We start from the raw sequence: 22907 nt of genomic DNA, 5'->3' as shown, positions 1-22907 counted from the left end.
GTCTCATCTTTTCTGATGTTGGTAAAAACAACTTGTTTTCTCTACCACATCATCACTCTACTCTCTGCCTTCGTCCTGTCCACTCATGCTGACCATCTCATCCAGCTGCTAGTGAGGATTGAATCAAATCTTGTGGAGGATCAACTTATACTTAATTATTTCTCTGCATTTTCCAATCTTATTCCTTACCGTCACTTCCACTCATTCGAAGTCTATATTCTCTGCATATTTAATGAGCTCATTACTTCGCGAGACATTTTGTGACATCTGTCCCTTTATCTACTGTATTTGAAATTGTGAAGTGTATATATTTCTATTCACGGATTTGTGCAATTTACCTGAGATTCTGAGCGGCTGGACCACATTCTATCCTCTGGAGAGCAAGAATTAAGGTAGGATCTAACTTTTATATTTATATTAGGAGATCGGCTTTGCCAATTTCCTAAACCTCTTTTCCATTTCCTTCCTTGTTTCCCTTTCTTTCTCGCTCCCTTTTCTCTTTTTCCGTTGAAATCCGCCGGGGGGGGGGGGGGCAACCGGCCCCGCCTGTTACGCCACTGATTGATGGTGATGATGATGATGATGATAGTAAGTGATTACGATAGTGAATATCTTCCTAATTCGATGGATAGGATAACCATTATGTGATAGAATGGCATGACCAATCTTACGCTGGGAGGGGTGAATAGTGGTAAAAGGATTTTGCCGAAAATAGTTATAGGTCATGTAGGTAGGGAGTTTCTGACAGTGTTACTTCTATAGATACTCACTCGAAGAAGTAATCTAGGATTATTTTATATTTTGTTATGAAGCAAGCGGTGTGTGCCCCCAGCCGGACATCTTTTCTGACAGGTCGACGTCCCGACACAACTCGCCTTTATGACTTCGGTTCTTACTGGAGAACGCATGCCGGAAACTACACAACCATACCGCAGCACTTCAAAGACAACGGCTACATCACACTCTCAGTTGGAAAAGTTTTCCATCCAGGTACAGCCACCCAGAAAAGAAGTACATTATCATTGCGAGACGGGGTGTTTGGGTGTGCGGGTGTGTGTGAGTGGGTAAGGGTGCCGTGCAAAGAGAGGAAGGGTGGGCCGGTACGCGGGGAAGGCAAATTCAGAGTCAGCCCGGGAGTCGGTCAAAAAGTAGAAATAATTTCACATTCATACTCCCGGTTCATACTGTCAAGGTATATTGCCCTCATTGTGAATGGGATCATTAATTAATTCGTTGCTGGGGCGGGTCCATATACTATTTTCATCCACATTTTCCCTAATTGGTTGCTCAAAGCTGATCTTTGTTGGTTTCTTTGAAGAGGTAGTCCTAACAGTTATTTCTTAGCCTTATTCTTATAAACAAGATAATTGTATCTCATAAGCCCTAATAACTTGATGCGAGCGCGAACTATTTTTTTTTTGAAATTTCATGTATTTTGTCCTGAAAATTGAACATTCTGAGCAATGTTTGAGTGAGTTCATAAACAAGATACTGCGGGCGCGAAGCACGAGCTTAAATTTTTAATATAATCGCTATATGTACCTGTTAAGGACTGTGAGAAATTACCTTTAGGGCCGTCTGCACCATCCCGAGTTTTCAAATTAGCGCGCTATTTCTGATCCGGCGAATTATCCCGATCTGAAAAATCTCGAGATAGTTTGCAGTGGAGACGCAATTATCGCGCTAGTTCGTAGGATCGAGATTGCAATCCCAAGTCAACCCGAGTTTATTTGCAAAATAGCGCGCTATTTTACGAATTATCCCGCTAATTCGTAGATGCAGACGCACTCGAGATTGGACTCGGGGTAATTTATTCATGACGTCAGTCCATAATGCAATTCGCGTTCCACTTCCGCCTTGGTCAAAACATAAAACTGCTGGCTAGCGACCGACGGGTTTCCATTCTCAAGTCGTTCTCTGATTGGTCAGTTAAGACAGTGCGGAGCCTGTGTGTGTATCGCGTGTGTTCGTGTGATGCGAAGCATATACACAGTCTGTACATGCGTTCTATGGACGTGTGAGCATAGAGTAGAAACCAGTCGTTTTATTGATTTTAATCTTACAATAACAACACACGTCAGCACAAATGACGTGAGATCTGGGATGGGTTTATTTTGTTGTGTGTTTAAGTGTGAAAAGTTGGACAGCTCTGTGGGTTTATAATAGACTCTCTTTGCAAGCTGATCCCTTCAAATACAATTCAAATTATTTGATTTTTTTAGAAAAAGGTCTATTTCTCAATATTGTTATCCTCAGTCTATTAGTCTTAAATCTATATCAATCAAAGACAGTCACCCCCGGCCGGGTCTTAATTCACTTGTGTTTCATTACAACAATCCACTGTAATATGATGAAAAAAGAAACATGCTGGTCAATGGATATTGTATACTGAAAATTGAATCATGTCGGTCGATTGACCACATATTCATCGACGATGGTCATATTACTGACAGCAGTGTCGTCTTATTCCTTCGCAAAATGTGAGCAAATAGCATTTCTTTCCTCCTTCTCTCCCTCTCTCTCTGTCGTTCCCTCCTACTCCGCCATCATATTTAACGAAGAATACTGTAACATCACTTCTTCACTCGCTGAGCTGAGAGGATTGTTGCATAACACCGGTCGAATTCGGCGAAAGTGCTAGTGAAAGGAGTACATTGGTTGCATATCGCGGGAAGTTATTCAAAAGCGCGGGCCGTTGAAACTCCAAGATCCGAAAGTGCGCATGCTCGGAATATCGGGCTTGTTGCCTCGCTCGAGCAGGAATCGCTCTTCTTGCGATGGTGGAGACGGGGTTTCTTGAATCTCGAGATTAATCGCGCGAAGTGGGCCGATCGGGCTAAAATCTCGAGATTGAGCAAACTCGGGATGGTGCAGCACCGCCTTTTGTTGTGGGTCTCGATCGAGGCCGCAAAATCGTCCTCGGCCTCATTCTCGAGGACGGAGGTTAATCCTCGGCCTCTGACGTATTCCTCGGGTCAAGACCGGTCGAGGCCAGGAGAATAGAAATAGGGTGTGCAAGTGCCGAATGTTGTCGTTTCTCTATAATAGTGAAACTCTTAGAGAGAGAGAGAAGGAGAGAGAGGGGGGCGGGGGGGGGGGGTCGACTGTCGAGGTATGAGTACGCCCTTCTTTCTTACTTTCTTTTGTCTTTCTATTTTGTTCTTGATGTCAAATCCAATTCATGCAGCGCATCTGCTCTACATGCATACTGACAATGCACTGACGCTCTGCATGCATACCATGGACCATGATGAGTTGGTCCATGATGCATACTGACAATGCACTGACAATGACGTGACGGAGATTTGACTTTGCAATGACCCTTCCGGCCTTGGCCTTGTCCTCGTCCTCGAGTGGGTCGGCCTTGGCCTTGTCCTTGACTCATGTTATCCGGCACTTTGGCCCCCTGCCTTGTCCTCGGGTGATCCGGCCTTGGTCTCGGACACAGCACTGGCAATTACCAATGAAGACGTTACGTATTTCAAAAATCAAAGATTTTTTGGTATTCCGACCTAAAACTGGACATTCAGCACTTTTTGTAATCATGGATAGGATATAGACCGGGGGCTGGGGGAGTTTATTCAGCTGATCGGGTACATAAGGTTTGATCGTCCCAACTTGTTGGCATGATATCAGTGGTCAAGAAAATGTGTTGCTGCCGGGTCATATCCTGTACGGAAGGCCCAGGGGACCCCATTTTTGTCGGCCATCTTGGATTTTTCATGAAAATCAATTATTTTCATATTCTTGCACAAACAATGGAAAAATATTAAATAAATACGCATTTCACAGTGATTTAGATAGTACGAATCGATTGCAATCGTTTTCTGGACAGTCCGGTTAATATTTTTGAAAAATATAAGAATTTATGCCAAAATTTCGACGTTTTTAGGCAATAATTTGCATGTGCATTGATATCTTTCTGTTTTGTCATTAATATCAACAATTAATGCAAAATATCAGCATTCAACACGAAAGAGGATATATTAACGAGAACACTGATATGCTTCATGCCGGGGCTTCATGAAAGTATTAATGTCTTAACTTGCTTAGATATAGGAAAAATACCTCCAAATGTATTCCCCGATATTGCGATAAAATGAAACCAAAAAGCAACCTCCGTCACTAGTCACACTAGTGATACCGACTTCAATTCGCTCGCTGGCATGCCTTTCAAAAGACTACAAAAGACTCAATCGGTCTTGCCTCGCCTTTGTTGGTGTGACGAGCACGCATAAATGCATGTAATGAGCGTCGCGATAGAAAAGTGTATATTACATATATGGGTATGAGGGCAAAAGGCGTTTTTTACTATGTTAATGAAACCTCTTGAAAAAGTTAGAGGAGGCATTGTTCTGTATGTCGCAAGCAATTACATTCGGGCACCTTAAAACATAGTCCCGCAAGAGCCTGTCGAAGGTACCCCACCCTTATCCGAAGCTTGACTATTAAAATATCTTGCCTTTTGGAGCCCTCAATGTGGCAAAATGATGCTTCGGTTAGGTAAAAAACAACTTTATTTTCTTTAAATCACTTGGAGACGGAAGAGTAGGCTTTTCTCTATCAGCTACATTCAAAGAAGTGGGGGCACAGCAAAGCCTACCCTCTCAGGGGGCTGCCCCAAGTCACCCAGCCCCTTTTTCGTATTTTGCCCATTTCTTTGAAAATTCGTCATTTTGGAGCCACATTGATGAAAAAAGTGTTTCTACTATGTAGTGAAGCCACATTTATTGTTTTAAAACCACTTGGAGACAAAAGAGTAGAATTTCTTTTATCTGCTACATATAAAGAATTTCTGGAAAATCAAAGCCACCCCCGTCAGTGGGTTGCCGAAGACACCATCCCTCTTTTCCGTATTTTGCAAATTTATGGAAAAATCTGCAAATTTGGAGCCCCCACTGAGGCTAAAGGGTGTTTCGCTAAAAAGCAATCCATTTTCATTGTCTTAAAACCACATGGAGACGAAAGAGTTGCCTTTTTTCTATCAGTTACATATAAAGACGTGCTGGTACAGCAAAGCCTACCCCCGTCAGGGGCTCCTGAAATTACCCACCCCTTTTCTGTATTTTATCATTTTATTAGAGAATCTGCAAATTTGGAGCCCATATTGAGGCAATATGTAATATACACTTTTCTATCGCGACGCCTATTATATATATACATGCATTTATGCGTGCTAGTCACACCAACAAAGGCGAGGCAAGACCGATTGAGTCTATTGTAGTCTTTTGAAAGGCATGCCAGCGAGCGTATTGAAGTCGGCATTACTGGTGTGACTAGTGACGGAGGTTGCTTTTTGGTTTCATTTTATCGCAATATCGGGAATACATTTGGAGGTATTTTTCCTATATCTAAGCAAGTTAAGACATTAATACTTTCATGAAGCATATCAATGTTCTCGTTAATATATCCTCTTTCGTGTTGAATGCTGATATTTTGCATTAATTGTTGATATTAATGACAAAACAGAAAGATATCAATGCACATGCAAATTATTGCCTAAAAACGTCGAAATTTTGGCATAAATTCTTATATTTTTCAGAAAATATTAACCGGACTGTCCAGAAAAAGATTGCAATCGATTTGTACTATCTAATTCATATTTTTCCATTGTTTGTGCAAAAATATGAAAATAATTGATTTTCATGAAATATCCAAGATGGCCGACAAAGATGGGGTCCTCTGGGCCTTCCGTACAGGATATGACCCGGCAGCAACACATTTTCTTGACCACTGATATCATGCCAACAAGTTGGGACCATCAAACCTTATGTACCCGATCAGCTGAATAAACTCCCTGAGCCCTCGGACTAATAGGTATGCACCTGAACAACTGGTGCGAAGAGCGAGCGGATTTTATATATATTAATATACTGATCTTCTTCACTGATCTTCCTTATTCAACTTGCCATAACAGATAATAATCAACTTTAATGATTGTGGGCAACAACGGGAAGACAATACCTAAAAACGGGAAACGCTATTCATATTTTGTAATCATGCAGGAAAAGGATGGGTATCTTCCAAGATGAATAATGCGAGCACGAATTAGAATTAGTATATCCCTATATATCACTAATCACAATGCGAGCGCGCTGCGCTAACTGATAAGCTTTGACAACCAGACTTGAAAAGAGATGTTGAGAACTTGATGGAATACAAGAAGAGAAATAGGAACCTCACAAATCAGATAATGCGAGTAGAATGATTTGCTTTATTTTCCAAGGCTTATCCTCACCTTATTTTATTCACATCGATCCTCTCTTATTCTTCCTCCTATTATTGTTTCCTCTTGCCTTTTTTCTCCTCTCCTTTTCCTTTTTTTTGCGCCGCTAATGGGGGGGGGGGGGACGGCCCCCTTCGCCCTCTTTAGCTGGACCCGCCTATGCATTGGAAAAGGTACGTTGATAGTCAGGATGGTTCTCTGCATTATTGGGCAGTTAAATTGAATCCCATTTCGTGTGTCATCTGTGGCAATTCCTTCAGGACATTAAATATATAATTTGAAGGTGAAGGTCATCATCTTCCCCATCATTCGACTCAATATCCGTGTGGTGTACCATTCTCTATCTTAAAGGGGAATCCAACCCAAATAAAAACTTGTTTTTATAAGAAAGAGATAAATCAGACAAGTTGATGGGTGGAAGTTTGAACAATATTGGACAAACATCAAGAAAGTTATTAATTTTTAAAAGTTGTAAATATTGGTATTCACTATAATACCCATGGAGACTTCCAATTGGGATGTCATAGTGATGTAAGGCAAGGACTATTCTTCCATGTACTCCAATACATATTATGGCTAAAATGTCATTTTTTCCCAAAAGTTTTATTTCAAATTATATTTTTCTTTCATGAGGACATAAAACAATATCCTCCCTGGGTTATATTTAGATTACTGCCCCACACTCTAAAAATTCGAATGTTAAATCAACATTTGAAAGGTTGGAGGAGTGACAACCTTTTCTAAATGTTACATCCAACCTTGTATAAAGCTGAATCCAACATTTTAAGTGTTGGGTAGAACCATTTAAAGTGGTAAATGCAACATTTAGAAAATGTTGGCACTCCTCCAACTTTTCAAATGTTTAGTTAACATTTCTTTTTTAGTGCAGGGGAATGGGTACTTAGCCGGGGGGGGGCACTTCCATTGATGAGTGGATACCATGCGCGACCATGGTGTCTCGAAAAGCACCCTATACAAGTATTTTCCATATTCTGAAAATGCACCCCTTAACAAGTATTGGAAACAAAACGATACCCTTGGCCAGTATTCCCTGAAGTGAACCCCTAAACAAGTACAGCGATATTTTAGTTATGTCACGGCCCGGGGGCCACTTACATTGACGAGTGGATACCATGCGCGACCAAAAAACATGTAAAAATGATGTCTTTTCAGATAGGGCACGTGTCAAAAACACTAAAATAATGAAAAAAGGGTATCTATTTCGCTAGGAAAGCTACGTGTTTAGGGTCAGATTTGCAAGGGTATAAAAAATCAAGACTAACGTCCGTGACATAACAGTTGCCACCTTTCGCAATCCTCACGGACGCTTATATTAGGGTCCCCTAACACAAAAATTAACGCTTAATCATACATTTCATTTTAAAGATTTATTGTACATTATAGTCAATAGAATCAAACGTATATAGAAAACTGCTCTACAATCAATGCTAAGCTTTGTGTTACAGGGGGTTACAGGCCCTACAGATCTGCTTTTCGTGTGCAAAATTCTTTCCCGCGACACCCGCACCATACATGCATGTACATTACGACTGATGGCTGGAGATATTCGTAATGCAGGACCTAAAATAGATCATGACATGGATAAGAAAGTGGTTTTTCAAACAAATCGAGTACATATTGAGTGAGGAAATAGTTACTGAATTAAGGCTTAGATATAGATCATTACAGTCCATCGAATCGATATTGCATTTAATGTGGATTATTGGTGGATCTCTGGCAATTGATTCCATGTGTCAAATCACCTCTCCAGCCGAAACCATTTCGTATGCGTTGATTATGTACACAGCATGTATACGTGCGGTGTTTTTTTTATTTTGTTTACTCCTACACAAACGATATGCCTCTAGCACACAATGTAATAGGCATTATGCTTTACTTTCCCCAGAAATGGGGATTAGATTCGAATTCCCGGGGGACCACTTCCATTGATGAGTGGATACCAGGCACGACCATGCGGTTTCGAAATGAACCCTAAACAAGGGAAGCAAGGCATTTCCAGATTATCAAAATGCATATCTCCTAACAAGTATTAAGCTTGTGAAACCCTACAAGTATTGAAAACATATCCTCCTTTTTCAGTATTTTAAACATCGTTTTTGACACCCTTATAACGTTACATAGGCCTATACGTAACGTACTTGCCCACTCTTTCCCTTTTTACGCGTGGTCGCGCCTGGTATCCACTCTTCAATGGAAGTGGGCCCCCCGGGCGGCCTCTCGAGCTCTGGGAGGAACCAAATGTGGCTTTGGAAAGTCGTCCTAAATCGGATATATCGCTGTTACCATAGTAGCAACCAGAATTTTGCACACGAAACGCAAATTGAATGTTTCCGTTCCAGATGCGAAACGAAAAAAAATCTCATGTCACACAATTTGCATTGCAGGACAGAGTTTTACGACCATGACGACGGGCCCAAAAGTCTCTTCCAAAATCAACTACCGTCGCAAATAAGCGGTCGCGTTCTCCAACGAAAGGTCGGGAATTACTTGTTTAGGAGTTCAATTCAGGGAATTCTTGCCAAGAGTATCGTTTTGTTTCTACTACTTGTTAAAGGGGAATCCAACCCAAATAAAAACCTGTTTTTATAAGAAAAAGAAAAATCAGACAAGTTGAAAGGTGAAAGTTTGAACAATATTGGACAAACAACAAGAAAGTTATGAATTTTTAAAAGTTGTAAATACTGGTAATCACTATACCCATGGAGACTTCAAATTGGCCGCATATGGGATGTCATAGTGATGTAAGGCAAGGACTACTCTTCCATGTACTCCAATACATATTATGGCTAAAATTTCATTTTTCCCAAAAGTTTTATTTCAAATTATATTTTTCTTTCATGAGGACATAAAACAATATACTACCTGGATTATATTTAGATTACTGCCCCAGGGGAATGGGTACTTAGGAGAAAACCACAAATCCCTGATAATAAATTACATGGCCTATGGGGAAAGTTGTCCTTGCCCCTTGTCATAATTTACTTACCCAGTTGCCAATTTGAAATCTACATACTATTAGTGATCTCAATTTTAGAGCAGCTATAACTTTCTTATTGCTTGTCCGATTTCTTTCAAACTTTCGCCATTCTGTTTAATTTATTTTTCTCCTTCCCAACACAACATTTTATGGCCAAGGCTGGATTCCCCTTTAAGGGTAGGGTTTCACACGCCAATACTTGTTAAGGGGTGCATTTTCAGAATATATAAAATACGTGTTTAGGGTGCTTTTCGAGACCCCATGGTCGCGCATGGTATCCACTCGTCAATGGAAATGCCCCCCCCCCCCGGGTGTCACGGCCGTCGGTCGTTGGTTTTACCATTACCTCCATCATTGGGTATATAGTACGGCCCAACCTCCAAAACCTCGCGCAAATCGGACTCTAAACACGTAGTGTTGACGGGGCAAAAAGAACATCCTTTATAAAACATTTTAGTCTGTTTTATACCCTCGCAAATTTGACCCTAAACAAGTTTCTTTCCTAGCGAAATAGATACCCTTTTTTCATTATTTTAGTTTTTTTGACACCCTTATTACGTTACGTACGTAACGTGCCCATCTTGAAAAAGACTTCCTTTTTACGTGTTTTTTGGGGTCTCGCATGGTATCCACTCGTCAATGTAAGTGCCCCCCCCCCCCGGGGTACTTAAGAGAAAACCACAAATCCCTGATAATAAAGTACATGGCCTATGGGAAAGTTGTCCTTGCCCCTTGTCATAATTTACTTACCCAGTTGCCAATTTAAATTCTACATATTATTAGTGATCTCAATTTTAAAGCAGCTATATTTTTCTTATTGCTTGTCCGATTTTTTTTCAAACTTTCAATATTCTGTTTAATTTATTTTTCTCCTTCCCAACACAACATTTTATGGCCAAGGCAGGATTCCCCTTTAATACTCTGTACGCAATGTCCAACTGATATCCATATACTCATCCATTTGATCATAATATAGGTGCACCTAGTGGAAAGACTGACGACTATCCATATAGCTGGACCCTTCCAGCATACCAACCATCCACACAAAGCTACTCGAACGCAAAGGTATTTTACAATCTTATAGATCGACCTAATCTAGTAATCACCATGTAGGCCCTTGAATACTTTATCCAGTGTCAGTCAGTGTTTGCTATTGAAATAATAATTATGACATGGGAAGACTTAAGGCAGATAAAAATTGCCTATTTCGATCATCAGTGAAATCATTTCACTGCCGTGAAAGTTTTGTAAAAAAACGAAAAAGGAAATGTTAAACTCAGTCACGAAAACAAGTGACCCCATGACCCCATTCCGCCCCCCCCCAAAAAAAAAATATATATAAGAGTTGAAATTCAGGTCAACGGGTAGTTTCTCGAAAGTCAAGGAAATTCGTACATTTTAAATGGTAGAAAGTCGTGAAAAATAATTCATTCCAGATTTTGTTAATGTTGTGCCGCCCTGAATGTTCGGCACTAAGTTTTCATTACGAGCATGCTAGACAGTCATAATTATAATCAAAAGTGATAATGAAAGTGTATCTAGGGGCGGATCCAGGATTTCCGAAAAGGGGGCATTGTGTACAAGAAAATAGTTCCCCCTCCAAAAAAGGTCTTCACTACCAAATCGAGCTCATTGGTTCCAAGGAAAATTTGACAAGCAAAAAAAAGGTCTTCACTACCAAATCGATGTCATTTTGTTTTGGTTTTGTTCCATGAACAGTTCGACAAGCAAAAATAAAAAAAGTTGTCCATGCATGACATATTCCACTACAAATCTGTTTGATGCCTCTCAAGGGGGGGGGGGGGGGACACGGGCCAGTTGTGCCCACTCTCCCCCTGATCCGCCACTGAGTGTATTAATCTATTTTTCATTTTTGTGCAAACTAGGTATGTCCCGGTAAAGACGGCAACCTATACGACAATGCGATGTGCCCGGTTGATGTGGACAAGATGCCTGAGAAGACTCTACCAGACCTACAGACACTTGAAATCACTGAAAATCTCATCAAGATACTCTCTTCAAAACCAAAACGTATCAAAAGGCGGGATGCCGCCCTTTATTCTAAGCTTGAAGCGACTCTACATCCACAGGGATCAACATCAAGACGAAGCAAAAGAGCTCCGGTTGTGAATCTACCCTTCTTTCTGGCCGTTGGATTCAGGAAGCCGCACTTACCGTGGAAGTATCCCAAGGAGTTCCAAAATTTGTATCCGCTCGAATCGGTAAAGATCGCTCCCGACCCGAACATCCCCGAAAACCTACCGACCGTGGCATGGGACACTTTCAAACAACTCAGAAAACGAGATGACATTAGAGCATTAAATCTTAGCTTTCCATTCGGGACCATTCCTTTGGAATACCATGTAAGTTTGTTTGGCTCTTTCTCTTTCTTTGTAGTTCATATCTCTCTTCCTACTCTTACTTTTTGTCCCCTTTATCTTGTTTTTCAGTAGGGAATGAGAAGCAAGGCAATCACCAGTCATTGATTTAGACGATCAACGTGATGATATTGATGACTATTTGTCTCGTTGATTACAAACCTGCATGTCAGAAAACAAAACCTCTAAAGATTACAGATTCTTTTTGATATGTTTGCTCTCATTCCCATTGACCCATCTCCTTGAGAGATTTTTTTATTTTATTTTTTTTTTTATAAATGTTACTTTATTCAATATTTAAAATCATAGCTTAATATGTAGACATGGAAAAATAAGCCAAGGACATGAACTGACAAATCACATGCTGTGAAACGGAGGGTAAACCACATGAGAAGAAAATGAAGGTTGAACAAGATTGTAAAAACAACAATAGTAATTACAAAAGATTTAACATGGTTGTAAAAAGTCGGTAAATGTGAAGGAACGTGAGGCCCCGGCGTGAGGCTCTGACAATAGAAGTGGAGGGACCGTGGACCATGCTGACGGAGGTCTCCTGTCTGTTCACCAATGTCAGCCTCTCATTCCTCAGGCTGTTTCTAGACCGACATTATGTTACATATATCTTTTAAATATATAATTCCACCTTTCACCTTTCATAGGCTTCGATGCGGCAGAATTATTACGCAGCTACAAGTTTCATCGACTACCTAGTTGGGAGGCTCCTACAGGCGCTCGAAGACTGGGGACATGAGAAAAATACAATTATCTCTATCGTAGGGGATCATGGTAAATACGATTTTTTTAAAATAAATTGTGCTCTGAAAGAAAGAATGGGATTCATGGATAAGTTAGTCTTAGTAGGTTTGTTGAGTAGTAAATTGGTTATTGATCATATAGATATTTTCTTCATCAAATTGTTCAACACAATAACAAATCTTGGGGTGCTTTCAGGAAGTGCTACCTATGGTGACCATATAGGTAGCACTTTCTGAAAACTCGGTTGGTATGATAAAAAGTAGAAATCAAACCAAAATATGTAATCACTTTGAAATGGAAACCTTATTTCCCCCTGACCATTTTGGAGTAACCCGTCCATTTTTCTTTGCTTGTCAATTTTTTCTTTCGATTCAGAAAACCCCCTATTAAAATCATGGCCAGGGCCCTATTTAGCACCCCTGTCTCATAATGAACTTACAGAATGCTCCTGCCATCCGAACCACTACATCACACTAACCAGCTCATTTATTCTTTAAGAGTCGTTTCTTATTTTTACGTATTAAATCTTAGCAAGATTCAATAAACATTTGTAAAAATAGTTTTTATTAAAAAGAGTCGACGTTGCTCATGTTTACAATCTATTTTTTGCAGGTTACCAGCTAGGAGATCACGGAGAATGGTGCAAGACCTCTAACTACCATCTAGCCACAAGGGCACCACTGATACTTCATGTGCCAGGGGTAACACATAGGGATTCTTTTGCTTCAAGGAAGTTTCCCCTCATCGACCCACTGTCACCTTCTTTCCAAAGTAATCTTTATGAAAACAGAATAAAAGAAGTCACTTTGGGAACTGGTAAAAGCTCTTCCATAGAACATCATCAGACTATTAACGAAATTGATTCTCGTTTCGATGGCAACAATTTAAAAGTTCCGAAGAACATTGAGAACCAGACAAGAAATGAAGAGTTCAAATCGGCGAAATCTTTCCGACTTTATACAGATAGACGGAAAGTATTATCGCAGAACAAAATTGAAGAGTTTGTAGAGTTCGTTGATTTGTTTCCTACTTTTGCCAACCTGGCAGGTCTTCCAGTGCCGCCTCTTTGCCCTCCAAACCCTTTCAATGTGACATTCTGCTCTGAAGGATACAGCTTCGCACCACTTCTCCAAAAAGTGGCATGCCTGAATAACAGAGATATTGATCATGAGCGCCACGAACACTGTCAAGACGTTACCTCTAGGAATTTCTCCAGATGGAAAAACGCAACTTTCAGTCAATACCCTCGGCCTAGTATTTACCCTACTAAGAAGACCGACTTGCCACCTCTGGACTTTATCAAGATCATGGGATACTCGATGAGGACAGAGAGATATCACTACACGGAATGGATCGGGTTTGATCATATCACCTATCAAGGGAACTGGTCCGATGTGAAAGCAAGAGAATTTTACCTGAACGACGAAGATCCACGTCAAGATAATAACGTTGCTAATGAGAAATGTTATCATGATTTGATTGAGAAGTTGAGTCTTCAGTTGAGGAGAGGCTGGAGAGATAGTCTTCCCGTTTTTAGGACCGGAAGCTGACATGATTAAAGTACAGTTGTGTGGCTCTTAACATCACTGTACGTTATCTGGTTATTATGGGTTAAAAACAAATACATCTAGCTCTTTCTTTTAATCAGCAGTGCTCTAACTGTATGGGACATTTTGATGAACTAAATTTATTATTCATTACTAACATTACTACAACCATTCAGGAAAATATGTGGGACCCAAATGGGATTTATCTGGGCAACAATATGGGCCCCACATGTGCCACTCATATGGGAATGTACGGGCCCAATTATGACCCATAAGGTATACCATTTGTACTGTCATCCCCATTATAGGTCCCACATGGGTCAAGTGAGTTGACGTAGGTTAAATCCGGGCATGCCCTCTTAAACCAATGGGAATCCTACATGGCCAATCTGGACCCCACCCCCCCCCCCCCCCGTTGACACAGAACTGTGTTTCTATATGGGTCCAATTCGGGCCATATGGGTTAATAATGATGGGGGCTTCGTGGTCCAGTGGTTAAGACTCTCGTCTTTCAATCTGAAGAACGTGGGTTCGATTCCTAATTCAGCAAGAAATTTACCCACATTGTGCTGCACTCAACCCACTCAGGTGAGGTAAATGGGTACAGACAGGAAGTAAGTCCTCAAAAAGCTGTGCGTACCGGAATCGGTAGACTAGCTTAGCCGGGGTAATATAGGAGCGCATTGAGCACCTTGCAAGGTGGATACGTGCGCGAAAGATACATGTAACTCATGATATTTTTGTCTTCTTCGTTACAACAATGACGGTGTGAGCTAATAAATTGAGGAACTCGTCATATGGCCAAAATTTAACGAAGGAAAATGAAAAGTGATATATTTTACTATGTCCCTTTCTCCATTTGTTATCGTTATGGGTGGCATTTTCTTTTTCCAGTGCCATGACAGTTGGAATAGAGGATGTGTCACACATCCTCTATTCCAAAGTGGTGACTTTGTGGTATAAGGGATTTATAGGCCAGCCATTATCAATTAATTTTGTCGAAGCTCCAAATTTCTTGTTGAGAATCTTGACTGCTGGGATGCAGGACCACCTGAAGAGCTTAAGTAGAAAGTCTTTTAAATGGCCCAAAACAACAGAAGATATCAAAATACCAACATACTACACAATTCATTATTAAAAAATGATAAGTGACTTGCTCAAATTAGTGTTTATTATTATGTTTCTGTATTAAATTTTGTTCTTGATGAGGGTCATATGTTTGAAAAGCAAACTGGGTATGGTGATCAGTGGTAGAGCGTCAGCCTCATGAACGGGAGGCCGTGAGTTCGATCCCCAACATCGGGTCATACAAAAAAATATATATATAGGAATGGAACATTCTGCCTTCTTGCTTGGCGCTCAGCATTTAGATTGGAGAAGGGTAGTGATAACATTCATGGAAATGCAGGGCCCGCTCCAGTTCCCTGACCGAAATGGTTACCCTGAGTAAATAAAACCTAATTATGATTATTATCATTATTATTAAAAGCACAAATCTATGTTCACATAATATAAACATAGTCTTTGTACCAATCGGAAATGAATACATCAAATAGAATAAATAAGAACACCATAGATCCTCCATAATAGGGGTTATCGAATGCTAGATTACACAAAATCAGAGGAAATCAATTAGCATTTACATTTCAAAAAGAGCTGATTTTTATTTTCCCTTTGTAATTATATGATCAAACATCAATTTCAGATTAATATAAGATCAAACTTTTATTTTCTCATGTTTTTTTAATTTTTCTATACCGGCTCCCACGCGCCATTCCGGAAGGCTCGGTGCGCCACCATTTGAGAATCCCTGATATAGGCCAATATGCAGATTATCCAGAGACGGATCTATCATCATATTGACATTTTACTCTAATCACTATATTTTGGCGATGGATATAGGTCATTTTGTCTTCGCCTCCTCTGCCAGGCCCGGAATCTCACTGCTGGGTGCGTTATGAAAGGCTTTTCTTGTGTTCATTGAAAACAAATGTGTTATGCACTGGCGTACAGGAGGTAGGGGGGGCTGGGGCCATGGACACCCCCCCCCCCCAAAAAAAAAATACGTCCAAGAAAAAGAGAAATAAGAAAGAAAGGAAAGAACATATTTTTTTATATCATTAAATCTATCAAAAAATAAAGGTTTGTAATAAAATATATTTTTCCTTGATTGCTTCGCTCGTTCGCAGCTTTTTTTAAATTCTCATACGCCATGTCTAGCCCCCTCAGAATGTTTGGCTCATTGCTATTGATGTTATGTACATTATACTTTATTCTGTTCACATTGGTTTTTTTTATTATGATATGTCTACACTGTCTTTACATTGTCATGTTGCGAAGACAACATAAATTAAATATCTTGTCTTGAAACAGAATTGTCTTTTTTCTTTGTAATTCCTTTAGTTTTATGATTTGAATAGTGATAACTGTTTCTTTGTATGTTTTGGCGTGTTTACGTCTGATTCGGTTTAATTTGTTAGTGTTTTTGTGAATGTGTGAGAACCTTTATAGATCTCATTTCATTTTTAAAAATCCCCCATAATGATCTGATTATTTTTCACACTATTTACGCTAAATAACATGCAATAATTGCATGAATAAAATTAAATAAACCACGGTTTCTTTCAGACTTCGAAAACATCTTTGGATTAGGGTAATTATCTAGAGTTTCTCGAACAAGCTTATGACATCAATCAGTCGCAAAAGGAGTGACCGGACCTAACCAAAAGCACCAAACCCAATGATCTTGGTGTCTTGTAGATCGATGAAAAAAAATAACATCATTTATAGGTCCGTCTTCTTAAGTAGTGTCTCTTTACTTCAGACGTAGAATTGAATTAATTTGATACGTCAAAATCATGATTGTAATTATTCAACCGCAATCAAGAAATAAAATACAGGTATATTTGGAAATGTCCAGTATACTCTTAAACCATTGGTAAGGAATGCTGTAACACTACAACAACACAACAACAAAAATAAGATGGTTGAATTTACTAATTTTTGTTTTATCTGCTGGATCTATTAAGACTACATATTTTTTTTTTTCAATATCACCTTTATTCAAAACAAAACAAAGGGAAGTTACAAACAATGAAAATAAGTCCAGGTTACTCGTTTTTTAGGACGAAGTACAGGACTAATAAAATAATTACAGATACACATTATATAACATATCACAATCAAATTTATATAAAACGATTATACATTGGTGATTGCAGAAAAGAAAATTGAAATAGATTAAGCACACACCCTTACAGCTGAAGTGAAGAAAGGATAGAGGGGAGATAGAAAGAGTGAACTTGATGAAGAGAAATAGGAGGAGGAAAAAGTGTGACAAGGGAAAAGAAGGGGGAAACAGGATAAAGGGGAAGGCAGAGAAGGAGAATGAAGAAAAATAGGAATAAGAAGAAGTAAGGGAGTGCAATACAAGGTTTTGTGAATGAGACATTGCATTATTGGCATATATTTACTTCTTTACAAAAATCATCTATACTTATACATCCAGAAGACTAGATGAGCTGACAAGATAGGGGAAAGGTGAAGATAGGGAAATAGTAGAGAGAGAGAGAGGGAGAGAGAAAGTAGAAGAAAGAGGAAGAGAAAGATAAAAAGAGGGTTGAGAGAAAGAGGGGTGGAAGAGTGGAAAGGTGAGTGAAAGAAGAGAAGAGAGAGAAGAAGCCTTCCCGTATACACATGGTACATGTCGTGATTCCTCAATCTAAAAGAGTCATATCTGTCCAATGCGGCTCTGCCCTAGCATTGAAGATGACATAAGACCCCACAAGAGCTAGTTTGCTTATCTTACGAATGGTGTCCTTACATACTCTACTATTTACAAGACGGAAAATCTTCTTAATCTGTTGTTTGTTTTCTTTAGTAATAACACCTCGACTTCCAACTTCAAAACAAATCAACTGTGTTTCACAATTGGCTGCCCTAATGTCATCATTCAGTTGTGCATATCGTTCTAGTTTCCTCACTCTAGCTCTTGGAATATTGGGCTCAAATGGTACTGTGAGCTCAGCCATCACTACTATGGGCATATCTCTGAAGAATAGTACCAAATACGGCTTTTCAGTTGTCGGCATAATGTTAGGGGGAATCGTTCCCCCACCCACTCTAAAACCGGGAAGATCTGCAAATATTGTCACAGGAATCATATTTTCTTCTGCTATTCTTTTAAGTTCATTTGCAATATGACGCAATATGCTGTTGTGTCTATAGGTAAACCGGCCCTGATCAAGAGCTATCGAGCAGGAATTTAGGATATGCACAAGTGAACCTCTACACCTACACAAGCTACATGTTTCATTAAGCTTCTTGCCCCACAATTTCAAGTTTTCTGGAGTTGGGAGACAGTCGATTGCTGCCCGGGTTGCAAAACTTAAGAGACCTTTTGGGAGACCATACATGATCCCTTTCCATGTGAGGTCACTCTCTTCCTCCTCTAACAATTGTAAAATATTGCCTTGTTTAGCGAGAGAAGATATACGGTCAGACCATTTCTCATGTTTGTTCTCTAATATAACACTCTTCAAAACCCTTTTTACCCCTTTCCATGATTGGGATTCAGTAACATTTTATGTTGCATTGATCATTTCTATAGATTTTTTAACACCGATTTTTTTTTATTTAGACACCCACTTGCTTTCTCTGTTAACTTTAGACATGACCGCATGTTTCACTTTTGTATCCCCTTTTGATAATGTTGACGCTAGTGATAAAGTATGGCATTGTAGGTACAACTCTGACATCAGCATGAATTTCAGGCCGCTAGGCGCATACAGAATTGCTGGTGTTGCACCGTATTGGGGGATTTTTAACCATTTCTTTAACATCTTAGTTTGAGAAGAATCTAGAGAGTTCAATTGGGTATCAGTTAAATTGTGGACAGTTAGTAGATACCTGAGAGATGGTTGACCGTACTGAATATACACTCTAGTTTTATATTCATTCCTTATTAAGCTGTTGTCTATATTACGTAACATATCATTCAGTCTCTTGTCAATGATTTCGAAAATATCTTGCGACTTTCCAAGAAAAGTAACGTAAGATCCCAAAAACTTTTCTGGTTTATCTATCAATGTAGACAATGGAATATTGTCGATACAAAATGTAATATCTTTAGAGGAACCACTACAAATTGATAGTGACAAACATTTAGCCGGTTTTAGTGCTAAGTTCATTGATTTTACTTTAAGTCCTATGTCTTTCATTATTCGTTGATGAGTCCTCTGGTTGCCTGTAATAAGGCAAAAATCATCTGCAAAAGGCAGTGTTATGTACTTTTGTCCATTAAGATCGTAACCGAATCTGTCTTCAAACTGTTTAAGATAGTTAATAAGAGGGTTAAATGCGACAAGAAAGAGAATGGGGGACAACGGATCACCTTGATACACCCCGCGCTTAAATTCAAATGGATCAGATGTCCAAGAGGGGCACTTTACTACACCTTTCAGTCCAGAATAAAGGTTACGAATGTAAGAAATTACGGTTTCGGGGATATGGCAAGATTCCAAGGTATCATAAATGAGAGAATGTTCAACCGATCCAAACGCATCTGCCAAGTCAAAGAAGGTAATGTGCAGGGCCTTCTTCATCAGGCGTGCATTCGCAATGAGCTCGTTCATAACTTGGGAATGTTCGACGCATCCGCTTATTCCCTTTAAAAACGCCTTTTGTGTTGTGTCGTCAATCATACCCGTATAGCAGAGAAAATTTTCGAACCTCTCCGCCAATATTTGGTGATATATTTTCCCAACACATGATGTAAGTGAAATCAAGTTTCCGGGGTTATCTTTTGGACCAGTTTTGTGAATTAGGGAAATTCGACTTTTTGACCACGATTCTGGGGGATGACCGGAGACAAGAATCTTAGAAAACAAGGTAGCCATGAAGTAGTGTGTTGAAGGTAGTTTCCGAAGCAAACCGTACATAAGTCCATCAGGACCTGGTGCTGATGTAGGATTTTTTTTCATTAAGATCATTTTTACATCTTTCGGGCGAATCGGGGAAAGGTCGAAAGAATAATCCTCATTTGGGACCGGAATGTAGGGGAACCATGTTGTCAATCCAAAATCCAATGGATTTGCCGTTGAATATTTTGAAGGGTAATACTGGTTGGCGGTTTCTTTTGTAAAGGAAGGGGAAGATCCGCTATTTTGATCGCTGTCCAACGATCCTTCACAACACTGTTTCGCAAATTTCCAAAAGTTCTTTTTGTAGAACGATTCGCTTTTGGTTGCAAGTTTATTTTTGTTATTCAATTTCTGCTGATTCTTTAGATAGGCTATACCGCTTTCAAAGCTTCGCGGAATGCTTTTCGGTCCTCATCTGAGGCGTTCTTTGCAAACGCCTTTTTCCTAAGCCTATTTTTAATTTTCCGAGCTTCTAGGAGAGTTTTGGGGGTCCGCATGAAATACCGATTGGACTCCTCCCCTTTGATATCATAAGAAGAAAAAGAGTAATTGAAACGAATGCAAAGTTATTTTCTTTCAGGTTAATGGCTTTGGTGCAGATGATTCGACTAGAGAAAGGGTTAAATAAGCCATTTCGTAGTTCTATTCTGCACATGATCAGAAGAAGGTCATTTGTACTAAAATGACGTACTAATCCTGTTCATGGTTACAAAAATGCTTAGAATTCCAGTTTTCGGGTTGGAATATCACAAATTTTGAACTCGCGCTTCGCGCTCAAATTATTCGATTGGTGAGATATGTATCCTATTCATGAGTCACTAAATGCAGTCCTTAACAGGTTCATTTTCTGGTCAGTATATCAAAATTTCAGCCCGTGCTTCGCTCGCTAGGTCCATATACTTTCTAAGTTATGCTGTCATTTCAAAAACTTACCCTTTGGTTAAGATTTGATGTTGACGCGGCTGCCGCCGTCGCCGTCGGAAAAGCGGCGCCTATAGTCTCACTCTGCTACGCAGGTGAGACAAAAACTTTACCTTTGACACCAAGATGACATTTGACCCCATAATCCTGAACAGCATGTGGTGTTACCCAACGATCAACCAAGTGTGAACATAACTGATGCAGAAATAAAAAAAGAGACCTAGTTGAACAAAAACTTTATAAAAAGAATGGACATGACTTCATATCATTTGACCTTTGACCCCATCGCATTCTCATGGGTTCACATGTGGTATTATCCAAGGATCATATGTACTGAGTATGACATAATTGATGCAGAAAAAGACAAGGGAGCAAGTTGAACATAAACTTTCACATTTTGGAACACACTAATCGAAACAGACCAACGGGAAAAGTGATCTGACGAACTTCGTTCAGGCGAGACAAAAATGATCAATAATCAGTTTGTGTTAAAGAAAAATGGATGCTATTAAGTTGATAAATAAAAAAAAGGCTATGAAATAAGAATATATCTTAAATAAAAGTTATATCACTTGAAAGGCAATAAAGACACACAACAAATTGTATAACTTTCATTATTCTGAAGGTTCAAATATCATCACCATCAACACCACAACCTAACCATTATGATGAAGATGTCAACCATCATCATCATCACTATCACCACCACCACCAACCACCCTTATTCATTACTGCCATCACCATGATCATCATTGTCATCACAATCAGTATCACACCATCGTCATCCATCACCTCTTCCATCACCACCGCCATTATCAACACCACCACCATCTGCACCATCATCATCACTGTCACCATCACCATCCCCTTCATCAATGACCTCAAATCAACAACCAATACGAAACTCTTGGAGCAAGTTAGCTTTTGTGAAAGCAGAAAAATAAAAGAATAAGATCAACAAAAGTTTGAGTAAAATAGGACTAGCAATAGAGGAGTTATGAGCATTTGAATGTCGAGATCACTAATGCTATGGAGATCCTCCCATTGGCAATGCGACCAAGATCTATGATGTCACAGATGAACAACTCTCCCCTTTTGGACACTGAAAATATACCCCAAAACATCTCTTTTTGCTCATTCTAAATGTTCTAATCATTATGACAAACGATTCATCAATGATATAATGTTGTGAAACCTCTGTACTTGTCCTCTCAGAAAGAGAACACCTCACCTTGTGATAGACTCTATAAAAGTGAGAATATAAGTGAAATAGGTACTAAAGTAATGAGGGAGTTGTACGTGTGTGACATCACAGATCTTGGTCGCATTGCCAATGGGAGGATCTACATGGCATTAGTGATCTCAATATTCAAATGCTCATAACTTTCTTATTATTCATTCAATCTTCCTCAAACTTTCAACAATATGTTTCTTTAATTTTTCTCTTTGATATGGATTCAGCTGGTTTCAAGGGTTTCATTCTCCTTTAATTCTGCTTTCATCATTTTGCATCTCCCTCGTTTAAAATTCTTCCCAGATAGGTCACTTCTCATTTTTCTTATACATGTATATGCTTGATACACATCTCCCTGAATTTTACAACCCATGTACAGATATGGTTCATCAAACAGCTATAAATAAGACATGGCTATACACCAGTGAGTATACATACATATATGTATATATAAAGGTGTGAAGTTATGTGTACAACAGCTTTGGCAACTCTTTTATCTAAATTTTTGTGAAAGTTCTCTTCATTTATATATATATACATATATATATATATATATATATATATATATACATATACATGTATATACATGTTATATACATATCAAAATATGAAACAAAGCAAAATGGATTAGCAAGCTATATAACATTTTATTTCAAATATAAAAGTTATTATGTAATTATTGCAAAGTATAATAAGATCTGTAACTCACAGGTCTTCATGGCAGATTATTTTGATGATTTTTATTTACAAAATATATTCCATTCAAGATTAATAAAAATAAAAATTGATAATTCTAGTATTGCAAAATTATGTTAAAATCTGTGACTCAAAATTTGATAGTGCATTATTTCTATTACTCATATTATTGTAGAGAATAGAATAAGCATCTGTTCAGTTACAATTTATCATGATAGAATATTACATAC

At 39.1% G+C, this 22907-nt stretch overlaps 1 protein-coding gene across 1 annotated transcript; it reads left to right on the top strand.

Annotated features, from left to right (window-relative positions):
- Window positions 1-806: 806 nt before the first annotated feature.
- Window positions 807-16280, top strand: LOC129261044 (iduronate 2-sulfatase-like). Its single transcript, XM_054899087.2, has 5 exons — window positions 807-990; window positions 10201-10289; window positions 11111-11587; window positions 12262-12388; window positions 12971-16280. The coding sequence occupies exons 1-5, from the start codon at window positions 807-809 to the stop codon at window positions 13906-13908; spliced, it is 1815 nt and encodes a 604-aa protein (XP_054755062.1). The 3' UTR covers window positions 13909-16280.
- The last annotated feature ends 6627 nt before the right edge of the window (window positions 16281-22907 follow it).

Source organism: Lytechinus pictus, unplaced genomic scaffold (genome assembly GCF_037042905.1).
Source record: "Lytechinus pictus isolate F3 Inbred unplaced genomic scaffold, Lp3.0 scaffold_19, whole genome shotgun sequence".
NCBI lineage: Eukaryota > Metazoa > Echinodermata > Echinoidea > Temnopleuroida > Toxopneustidae > Lytechinus > Lytechinus pictus.
This window is presented reverse-complemented; position numbering and strand designations above follow the sequence as displayed.

Excerpts from the sequence above, each read along its gene's own strand:
- LOC129261044 (XM_054899087.2), top strand. The coding sequence starts at position 807 with ATGAAGCAAGCGGTGTGTGCCCCCAGCCGGACATCTTTTCTGACAGGT. Across the intron at positions 10,290-11,110 it reads AAAGCTACTCGAACGCAAAG|GTATGTCCCGGTAAAGACGG; the intron begins GTATTTTACAAT and ends TGTGCAAACTAG. Across the intron at positions 12,389-12,970 it reads CTCTATCGTAGGGGATCATG|GTTACCAGCTAGGAGATCAC; the intron begins GTAAATACGATT and ends TATTTTTTGCAG.